Source organism: Pavona decussata, unplaced genomic scaffold (genome assembly GCF_977016875.1).
Source record: "Pavona decussata unplaced genomic scaffold, jaPavDecu1.1 SCAFFOLD_280, whole genome shotgun sequence".
In the NCBI taxonomy this organism is placed as follows: Eukaryota; Metazoa; Cnidaria; class Anthozoa; order Scleractinia; family Agariciidae; genus Pavona; species Pavona decussata.
In genome coordinates this window covers 865618-877346 of record NW_028145681.1, presented here as the reverse complement: position 1 = coordinate 877346, position 11729 = coordinate 865618, and the positions used below count along the sequence as shown (strand labels likewise).

The 11729-nt window shown below is 37.0% G+C and overlaps 1 protein-coding gene across 8 annotated transcripts; it reads left to right on the top strand.

The window, feature by feature from the left end:
- Nucleotides 1-1833: 1833 nt before the first annotated feature.
- On the top strand, nucleotides 1834-10089 carry LOC146455338 (BTB and MATH domain-containing protein 36-like). 8 transcript variants are annotated; one of them, XM_085094408.1, is made up of 3 exons: nucleotides 1847-1969; nucleotides 6467-7241; nucleotides 8075-10089. In XM_085094408.1, the coding sequence occupies exon 3, from the start codon at nucleotides 8081-8083 to the stop codon at nucleotides 8867-8869; it is 789 nt and encodes a 262-aa protein (XP_084950534.1). In that variant the 5' UTR covers nucleotides 1847-1969; nucleotides 6467-7241; nucleotides 8075-8080; the 3' UTR covers nucleotides 8870-10089. The 8 variants fall into 8 exon arrangements, with proteins under 8 accessions (XP_084950533.1, XP_084950532.1, XP_084950536.1 ...); XM_085094409.1 differs by having other exon boundaries at nucleotides 1922-1937; XM_085094411.1 differs by having other exon boundaries at nucleotides 1954-1969; nucleotides 7142-7241.
- The last annotated feature ends 1640 nt before the right edge of the window (nucleotides 10090-11729 follow it).

Here is an 11729-nt window from a genome sequence, read left to right as displayed (position 1 = left end):
ACACCCCTTATTTCAATTTCTTTTCGGTTCTTTTTTTCTATCAAAGGACTTTCGTTTTTGCGAAAATCAAGACTCTGAAGACTATCCGTTTAAAATTTCTTCTGTTTTGCCTGCTGGGTCAAAAAATTAGTGTATATATAATAGTGAAAGAATTCCCACCTGAACCTGACCGCGTCGTATCATTTTATATTGGTTTTGTTCTGTGGTGAAGCGGGTGCAGAAAAACACGAATTTGTGTGGATACATAAAAAATGACAATGAAATTGAGATAAATTTATGAAGAAAAAACTTAAGAGCTGAAATTAAATAAATAATTGCCAGTTTGCTTTCGAAAATGAGTTAGCAAAGAAGTGGTGTGCAGTCCAGTAGTCAGCACGACTGCCCAGTTCGCTTCGTCTCCAGTCCTCCTTGCCGCGCGGTCGAATATTACTGATCGGGAAGACACGCTATCGCTCTTGGTCCCAAGTTCTCCTCTCGCAAGCTCAGTTTGATAAGTGCGTCGAGGCTTAGGATCGAGGCTGGAAACAATCATTTTAAATTGAGCGTATCAAGGGTAAATATAAACTCCCAACTGGAAAAAGACAAACCAGTGAGTGTGGCCAAGCTAAGGAGTCAGAAACTCCAGGCCCTCCGGGCTACCTTGAAACAACTAGAACGGAATTTGAACCTGCAACCTACCAATTCATATTAAAATGAAATTGCCTTTAAAAATAAATTGTTGCGTTCGGGGAAGAGTTGCGGGATTACCTGATTTCGGCTTGGGCTCATCATATGGAAAATGTTTTGACCGTAGGGAATAGCTTTCCTTTCAGCAAATTGTAGAGAACAATTCAAAAATTTGAAGGGGGGCAGCAGACTACCAATTAAATGTTACTGCACACAATTCAGTGATTAAGGGAAGCTGAATGTAGAAATAACGAGTTAACCCATTACCAAGGAAAACAATTTAAGACGAGTTGAAAATTGATCACGTTCTAGGCAACTAGAAATTTAAGTTGCACAAGGGCGATCACAGTTTCTGTACTCACCGTATAGAGATGGGCACTTGATAGAGAGTTAATAAAGACGATGCCTCCTTTTCTAATGTGCATGCGTTCTGCGCATCTCAGTATGGTCTGACAAATTTGGGGTTCTTAGTAAGGACGGTGCCTACTAAAACAAATATATTTTTGCGCGGCTTACGACTAGACCGGAAAAGCGGATCTTAGCAAGGGTTCAGTGGAATCCAAAAAGAAAACCCACACATTTTTCAGAGCTGGATAATTAAGCGTCAATTTGGGAAAAAAAAGGCCATGTATGATTATGTATTAAGGTATTCTAGAAGTCTCATTGCCTTATTATCTCTGAAAAAATGTGTATCCCCCCAACCATTTTCTTTTTGGAAGTAAATACATGTGCTTTTCGCGCATAGTCAGAATCGAAAGTCAGAAACAACGCAAATGACTAACATCTCATATACAGACTGTATTGACCCAGAACAAAATGAGAAGAAATAAAGGACCTTGGTTTTCCACAAAAAGCAAAAATTAACTAAGACCTTGGTTAAAAAAAAAAAAAAACAACGACAACAACAACAGCAAACAAACAAACAAAAATATAAGGGACCTTACTACGTTTGTGGTAATAGATTTAGGTCTTAGATTTTGGTCTTATGATATCGGTCTTAGGTTTTGGGTATTAAGGAATTACTTTTCGCTACAACCTTCATGCTTCACCGTTCGCGTTACCAGCGCTGAAAATAGCGTGACTCGTTTTAGATTAACGTGACCTTATTCTGCTGAGCCCTTGATCCATTTGGTTCGCAGTCAAGTAAGCATGCGCATTTGGTACGCGGATAGAAATCGGCCACTTGTCACGGAAACGAAGGCACTTTCTGTACTTCTCCACAAGGAACGTTCTCTTGAACTGCTCAGATAGAGTTGTAGACATTCTCCACGGTAAGTTTTGGAATATTTTGTTCAGTTAGAAGGTACGGCCACTGTATAATTGAATGGGGATTTGTCGTTATTTATTAATCATCGATGCAAGGTTAGAAATTGAAATTCCTTTTAACTCAACCGCTTTGGGAGGGCCGGGCTTATTAAGGAACAATTTTTCGTCTGGAATTTGGAGGGAGGTCGATGTATCTTAATCCTGTTTAATGAGAAGCCGTCCGTGTTTTGAAAACGAAACGATGATTAAACCTGCAGAATTGAATACCAGTCAGATTTCTGTATATGGTAAGCTAAAGGGTAGGTCCTAAAGGAGAATACAACACCGGAAATACCAGGGCATCAACAATCGATGAAATCGATGATCGATGACAGTCGATATCAATTAACCGATTGATATTGGTGATCGAAAGTCAATGGATTTCGTAAGTTTTTGTGATTATTGATTGTCGTCGATTATCAATAACAATCGATGAAAACAGATCTATTAAATAACATAGACTGTCAATTGTTATCGATTGTCATTGATTACCAATACAGGAAAAAATTCTGATTTTCACTTTCCTTGATTACCAATACAGTAAGTAAACACACTTTGTTGCCATTTTATTGGAGACATTATTAATAACAAAAACTACTGAGAAGCAATATGGGAATGTCAGTTGTTAAACCTGTTGGGCCTGTTTACTTTCCTGCCCATTTTGCAGGTCTAAACTTAAGTGTTCAGGTGGGAACGAGGTTGCAATCATGCTTTGTCCGCCGAACTTGTTCTGTGTTAAGCCCTGGTCAAACGGTGCATGATAGTCGATGATAGTTGATGATGGTCAAAACTATCATCCACTATTATCAACTATCAAGCGGGTGGTCAAACGGCTCAAAGAAACTCGTGATAACTGACGATAGTTTACCATGAGCCTCTAGTGTGAGGCACCTGCCGAGTGTCAACATCGCAATTAAAACTTCGCACGGATGAACTTTTTGCAGCGAAAGAAAGCATCTGCCTGCTTTGTTTTCCATCAGTTGTTGGAAGAAGTAACTGAAAATTAATCTTGTGACCGCTGGTGGAGAAAACAGCTGACCGAAGAACTATCATCAAGTAGCATGCGTGTGGTCAAACAGGAAAAACTGTCATTAACTATAATGAAGAATTTGAACACGCTCAAAGTGAATGATAGTTGATGATAGTCGATGATAGCGCATGATAGTTGGTGGTCAAACAAGCATGCGCGCTTTAACTACATGTATCATCGACTATCATCAACTATCATTGACTATCATGCCCCTTTGACCAGGGTTTTACTCTGTAAATCACTCTTGGGAACCTGGATAATTCATCTCTTTGGGTGTTTGTACAGACATATGGATGAGAGCGAGGTGTGTATTTGTTTGTGTCTTACACTGTTTTCGTGGTTAAATTTATATAATCTCAAACATTACTACTGGGGTTTAAAAAATACCATACGCTCTGCGCACACTGAAGCTACCGGCAGAAACCTGACTTTGGTTTGAGTGCCAATCGATGAAGTTTTCGACAACTTTTGCGTGGATTGACCGATGCCAATCAATGCCAATTAACAATAATTAATCGATTGATATCGATTTCATCGATTGTTCACGCCCTGAAATACACAGTTTCTATATTTCGTAATCTTTATTTTTTGAAACAAGACAGTTCTTCTTAGACCGTGACATTATTCATCTTGTTTCTTTACATTTTCGAACCCTTTTCTAGAATATCCCTTGCTGCAATGGGGATTTCTTAACAAGCAATAGTGAGGTAAGAGATACCATGCCAAGCTCTCCATTTTGTAAATTACAGATATCCATTGCAAGTGTGAGACAAGCTCTGTGTAGACCTATAAAATGTTTAGCTTGCTTCTTGACATCTGCAAAAGTTCTGTTCAGATTAAATTTTCTTTTGCTGCATTGATAACAAATTTCTGAAGAAAAAATAGCAAGCAAAGAGTTCCAAGGTGTGCACTTTCACAAAAAATTATTACAGATCTTTATTGTGATCCAGGGGGATCTTCTTATTGTGCTGAGGCGATGTTATTTTGGGATAATATCGTCTCAAAATTATGGTTTCTGATTGGCTTAAAAACTGTCATGTAAGCATGGCAGCACGGCACTTAAATGGGTTCGGCACGCACAGATCAAAATTTTACTTCTGTGAATGAACATGCGACGTAACTTGGATGGTGTTGTTTATCCCTTTAACCCCTAAGGCAAAATGACATTTTCTCCAGATCCAAGACTACAGACTCAATGTCCATGTATGATATACCATTTTAAAGCTACTCACGAGTGTAGTTCATAACTGATATATTATTATGAATGAGAAAAGTTATGGCTTTGAGATAAATGGCCTTAAAACGTAAAAATTCTAAAGTTCAAAAACGTCCCAATCCTTGTGTATATTAGATATACCTCAAAACTATAGCTTATTTTGCAGTTCTCAACATGTTCATTAATGTGAGACTATGTATTAAGACCCACAACTTCTAGGGGAAAAAAGTTGAAAAGTTATGGGGGTGGTCAACCATATCACATATGGGAGGGGGTTAAGTTTTTACCCTTTTAATGAGTAGATCTTCACAAGACCATCTCCGTGTCAAAAATTCATAGAAATCTGTCAAATATTGAAACGTTTATGGAATTATGTGCCAATTGGCACTCCAAGGGGTTAAAGGGTTATTTCTTTTTATTTGAGTTACAAAGCTTCTGACACTGTTCAAGGAACAATATTTTTTGTGTGATGAACATGCACCATATACAGCGGATACAACATTTTTCTTGAAGGTAAACGAAAAAGAGTGATTATAAATTCGATGAAGAGAAATTTACTTAAAAGACTTTTTCTTTACTTGAGTGTGAAATGGCCACGGTAAAATTCCAATAAATTATGGCATTTTTAAAGCAAAAGGATCTGATTTATTTGGACTACTCCCCATTTCAGACGCTTTGAGATGCTTTCGCTTTGCTCAAAGTTTTTTGTTTAAATTGGTACTTACCATCGCCAATATATACTGAAAATTTCACCTTCGCACCTCTCCGGAAAATACCTTCTAATACCTTTCTCGTAGGCTGTCAACATTGCTGGCTCATATTCTTTGCCGAAAGTTTCTTTTCTGGTGTCTCTTATCTCTAGAAAAATTGCTTCAAGAGTTCTGCTGCGTTGTCTTTCACGGTTCAGGTCTGTGAATTTTGATCTTCTCGTCGTAGCTAGCGCAAGCACCAAATGGCAGACGGAAATTTTTTCAGTATTCTTCGCGGCTTGGTTTGTTTCAAATTTTTAAATCTCCATGGCATCTAAGCTAGGATAACAATGCTCTTTTTTCGTTTTCGTATGGTTGCTTTTTTTATTCTTGCTTCTGGTTGTGAGGTTCATTCATCACGGTTTTCATGTTATTGTTTATCTTGCAGCGGTAACAAATTTGCAATAAAATTTGCTGGTAAAATGTTTAAACCTACTAGCTTGTCTATTTCATCAATGGTAGGTACTTAATGTACTGTAAATTTTTGCATTTTTTTTTTTTGATGTAAAAATTAAAGCCAAAAATTCAAATAATCCGCCCCAAGAAAAAATTTTACGTACTGATATTACCATGGCTACAGTTTGACTGAAGTAAGATTTCTCTTTCAATCAGCGCACAATGTACTTTATCCGTTTACTCTCTCCAACAAAATGTTCAGTGCATCGCAATAAAAAGCTAAATTCGATTTTGAGATGACATTACGGCTTTATAATGACAGTGTTGGGAGAAAATATATTCCGTATTGGGAGGAGTCGCAAAGCAAGTCGGAGCCCAATTCAGAATATATTTTCTCCCAACTAGCTGTCATTTTAAAGCTGTAACGTCGTCTCAAACTCGAATTTAGTTTATAGTATTTTGTAAAGTGAGTTCCCAGTGGACTGTGACAATATTAGACTTGCATTTTATGCTTTTTTTATGGGTTTTGAAATTTGTGAAACAAGGCATTTCAGATCCCTTGGCTCGCTTCTTAGTGGTTGCAAATCATCATTGTGTGCAGTAGTTCCAGAAAATATCCATACCTCCCTGATGGAAGAGGTTTTCTCTTAGACCCCCCTTCCCTCCCCCTTTTCACTTCTCTGGAAATTCCAATTTAAATTCATACTTTCCTGTAAATTTTTTGTCCTTTGAGGTCCCCCCACCCCCACCCCCTGGTTTTTCCAGACCCCTTTGTGGGGGGATCATCAATATTTTCTGGAATTAGATACATGCACACATTTACAGCAAGAAACACTCAAGAATAGGGTTTACAAAATTAAGGTAAACAAGAAAAGTTAAATAATTTTTATGCAGAGCTCACTTTGTGGAATGCAGAAACAGAGCACTTTAGACCTTTTGGCTTGCTTAATAATATGTTTTGTTGATCATCACTGCAGCAAGGTGTATTAGGAAAGGCATTACAAATGTGATTAGAAACAAGTTAGATATTGTCGCAGTTTACAGAATACATATCTTTAAATTTAGAGCCTGTGTACTTAGACTGGTGTTTTATTCCTCTTTTAGCCTACTATGGCACTCAGAAACCTGACTGTAACGATGCTTGATATCCTTAGTTCTTATCATCAGTTTTGCTAAAATATGCAAAATAATTATAGTAAGCCAAATGAGATGCCTATGTGTACCCTTGTTTTAAAATCTGATTTTTTGCCTTTTTGGCTTATACTTTGAAATAGCCCAATTTCAATATATTAAAATTCACCCTGAAACAATAACATCACTTCAAGGCTCTGGGGAATAAATTGAAGAGTTTATTTAACAATAGTTCCACGAGCGCGCGTTAGATATGAGATGATAGATAGCCAACGAGGCGCGTAGCGCCGAGTTGGCTTTAATCATCTCATATCCAACAAGCGCAAGTGGAATAATTGTTTTATTAAAAACAATCAAGAAATATTGCTAATTCTTACTGATTTCGCTGTGAGAGAAGAACCAGCAGACAACTTAATGGCTGCCATTTCTTGGCCATGGTATAATGGCTCAAATACCATGGCCGCTCAGCCAATCAAATCCCTCGAATTGCATTATACAATGATTCAGTTTTTAATAAATGGGTGTATTCCCCAGACCCTCGCAGTGATGTTTATTGTTTCAGGCTGAATTTTTAATTTGTTGCAGTCTGTTGTAGTGATAAGACTGTAAATTGGTAAACATACTGTACTGTAAAATTGCCTTGTTAAGCCCCATCTAGTGGCCTATTTAAATTTCATACCTTGAGAATGGTACTGTGTTTGTGGGGGAGTGGAAAACGAATATCTGGGTTTATCACCTGAGTTATAAGGTAATTTGGCCTCTGTAAAGAGTGGCATTCCAAGCATTAGCCCTTTGTCAGAACAACTTGAAAGGGGAGGGGGGGGGGTGCAGTTTATTTGGGAGGAGAGCTTAATAGAGATAGGGAGGGGGCTTATTTTAAATGATGAATTTTTAACAAAAGTTAATTTAGCTTTGTCCAAAGTGTTTCCTCACAACTGACGGAAAGTAACGTGTCATGTATCCCCACATCATGCTTTTGCAGACTCAGAAGACTAAATGTTCCTAATTAGACACACACTGACCAATGTTTTGACCTTTGGTATGCCTGAGGTTTTACATATTTCTTTTGTGTTTTTTTCTAACATGGGAATGTGTGTGTGTGTGTAGGGGGGGGGGGGTTATGGTTTATGGGAGAGGTAAACTTTAGAAAGCTTTTACAGTTAAACTGCATTTTGCATGAATTCCTTTCAACCTGATTTTCCATACAGGACTTCTGGACATCCTCTACCAAGAAGCTTGTATCGTTTCACCCCACATCCACACTGAATTGCAAAGAATTGTAAATAATAGAAACTGCCCAAGTCAAATTTTCATTACAAAGCCAAACACTAGCAACAGCTATAATTTGAAAAAGATTTTTGTCCTTCAGTTTTGACTTTTCCTTGAGCTTAAAATCAGTTTTAAAAACAAATTTAATGAGTGAGATGAAAAGCTCGGTTAACTTTTCATCATGGATTAGCGTTAATCCGCTTTCAAACAACCAGGCCCAGCTGTGTAAATCCATTGCATATTTATTTTAAGATGGATAAAATAATGCTTATTAAATCCACACTTCACTGCAATATTATTTTCTTCTTATAGTTAATCATGCAGACCAAAGGATCAGAACCAGATTTCTCTGAGCCTTGGCATCTAAGTGATGTTGTTCTTGTTGTTGAGGAAAAAAAGTTCCATGTTCATAAGGGTACTTTGTCCATGTGGTCACCTGTGTTTGAAAAAATGTTCTGCTCAGAATTCAGAGAGAAATCATCGAATGAAATATCACTTCCAGGGAAAAAAGCTGTTGAAATAAAGGAGATGTTGCTTGTTATCTACCCAACTTCTAAATCAATCAACGAAGACAACTGTTATTACTTACTGTCCTTGGCAAGAGAGTACCAGATGGAACAGCTCACCGAGCGCTGTGAAAAGTATCTATTACACAGAGAAAAGACACCACATCAAGCAATTGACTTTCTTGTTCTGGCTAATGAATTTGTCATGGAGGAACTGTGCAAGCAGTGTGTTGAAATTGCCAAGCACATCTCAATCACTGAACTGCGACGTCATGAAAAGTATGCTTTGGTTGCACCAGAGGATGGAAAGCAGCTGGCTGAGAGACGAGTGGAGTTATTGGAAAACAAGGTTCTGGCTGGAGAACAAAAGGTGAATTCAGTGAGGAAAGAAGTGAAGGATGCTTGTGAGTGGGCATTGAGAGAGCTTGCAAAGGTTTTGTACCACAAGAAAAACCCTGAAGGAAGACTCTCTCCACGTGCGCTTAGTGACTGTTTAAGACTTGTAGAAGAGACAGCCCATGAAAGTAATGAGATTAATGTTATCCTGCAGTTATTACAACAGCGCCTTAGAGGTATATATGAACCATTTCGTACAGTTTAGATTTAGAGATTTTTGTTTCTATTAGCCTCGATAAACTGAAATGATTTTGCTGCCATACTCCGGAGAAAATGCTTTTGAGCCTCAATTGCTAAAATTTTGGGCTAATACTGATGAGAGTGTATTAGATACCAACTTTTGATTTTTCTCCCCTGCTTGTGGGGTATTGCAGACTACTTTTACTAATACCTGCAAATTAACACTGTAAGTTAAAGTACTGCTCAAATCCATATAATTTCTGAATGTAGCTGACCAGTCATGGAAATTTGTTTTGATTGAACCTATGTGATTGTATTTTTCAATAGGCCACAAAATTGTTTGTCTTCAATTAATCATGATGTCATAATGTTTAATGTCATCAATTAGGCGTTGATTGCTGCATTGATTACAGTCAACTCTCTCATAGCGACCACTTCTCGTAAGCGACCACCTGCCGTAAGCGACCACTTCGTAAACAACCGTTTTGTTTCTCAGTTAAATACTGTTTCAAGAGCTCTCTTGTAAGCAACCACCACTCAATTTCTTTTTAGGCCAGAAATAACACATATTCTTTTGTTTTCTGTTTCCGGTAAGCGACCTCCCAACATAATCACGTATGATCGTTAGTAAATCATTACTTAGAAGTGACAAAAGTTCAATTTTTAATGACCCTACCCCGGACTGCTGACAGATAATAACAGTTTACAGACAGAGAAGATGGCTATAATTAGATCTGTAGGTAAACGGGACAGATCTGTTCCGAAACGTTCAATTCAATTCAATTCGTTTATTTTGCCATTAACCAAAAAAAAAATACAACATAAATACATTATAGACGACACACAATATTCTTACTATTACAATGTTCATACTTAACTATTTACAATATTAAAAGGGTTAAAGGCTAGGAAGCCTATATAGAAGCCGGGGGCTTATTAACTATAGGCTTCCTAGAACTATAGGATAAACCATAGAAGTTAAGGGTACTGATTGAAGGAATTAATACGAATGAATAAATGTGAAAAAATCAAATAAATTAGTTTCTTTTTGCCTAATTTAGCTGCTAAGGTAAAATTATGCTTATTTTGTTGATCTTTCCCGTAAGCGACCACCTCCCGTAAGCGACCACTTTGTCGTGCACCAAGGGTGGTCGCTTATGAGTGAGTTGACTGTACTTATATCAATATCTTTGACTGTGGGTACAAATGAAATTATTTTAATAATTAAAGTAATAATTATTAGTACATGTATTATGATTGAATGTGCAAAAAAGATAACAAATTGAACATCACAGGAACAATTTTAACTTTAGTTATAAAAATTCATTTGTCTTTGCATATAATCTCCTTACAAACTTTCCAGTATTTTAATTGTACAAGGAGGATTAATATAAGACCAAGAACACCATTTATAACAAAGAAGCATGATTTCCACTCAGCAGAATGGTATTTCTGGAAAATAATTTGACTCTATGACAGGAAATTCTTAGTAGGTAATTCTACTGGATAAATAGGAAATTGTTGGTCAATGTGTAATCAATAGGTAATCAATGAGTAAACAGTAACATCAATGATTAATCAATTGCATAGATGAGTAATCAATAACATGTATGAGTAATCGATGACACGTATACAACGACATCAATGAGTAATTTTTTTGTCTTTGGTTAGTCATTGATTAGCAATTGATTACTAATTGATGCCATTGATCATGGAGTAGTTATGCTATTATTCAAGATAACTTTTTCTGCTTCATGTCAGTCAGAGTTAGAATTTGTTGAAAATGATACCAAAAATTCTGATTTTTTGGTACTGAATTTTATATTAATGCATAAAGAAAAGAAGAAAAAAACATGTTGACACATAAATTATCCAAAAGGATATACGAAAAGAAGGAAATTGCTTTCAAAGCAGTAGAAGAAGTCCAACTTATTAATTGACTATCAGTGCAACATCAAATTGTATCTATCACTGATAAGGAGAAGTTTATGTATTCATTTAGTAGTGTGCCAGAAGTTGTTGGTCCATGTAATTTTTAGTAAACCTTTTACCCTCTGAGACAAACCTATGTTCATGAAGGATTGCTCTTATATTTGCTAACCTCTCAAACTGTGATTGTAGCTTGCAATTTTGTTGTCTGTAGATAGTAGTCAGTTATCCACTGCTTTTACAATAGATACCATTCATTTTTATAGACCAGGGAAGAGAGGAGTGGGCTGGCGAAATACAACTGTTGCACATACATGTATATCCCCGCCTCCCCCTCCCAACAGAAAAGAAAAATGGACTGCACTTTTTTTCTTCTTCTTTCGCTTCTGGAAATTGCATGCCTATCCAGTCATCTGACTCCTGTATTTTTTGGTGACCCTCCACCTTCCTCTATGAAGCTAATTTTCTTCTTCTGGCCTCCAGCCCATCACTCTGCATAACAAGCTAGCAAGCAAATCGCTGGTCGCTTGATTGTTTCAGCCTAGCTCAAAAACAGAATTAATACATTGTAGCTGTAATATGATATTCTGGCGTGAGTAAGGCTTTAATCGAAGAATATTAAAATTGCAGTCAGGAATACTCATACAAATACTGAATGGTTTGACAATGACTAAAAGAGGCAGCACTCCCTCAGCCGGAGACCCGATAAAAGAAATGATCACATTAACATTCCTAATATTTACATCTTCTTTAGTTACCTTGCTGCCTCTCGCAGGCTTTGTTCATATCTGCTTAATCAGTACCACCATAAAATTATATAGTTTCACCACCACAATTTCAATTCAATCACACTGATGAAGATCGAAGATTTTCGATCGAAAATTCTAGTAATTTTAAACGTTCGTTAACGTTTTTAAGCCAGTGTCAAAACATTCAGTGCTAGGATTTTTTGTTGT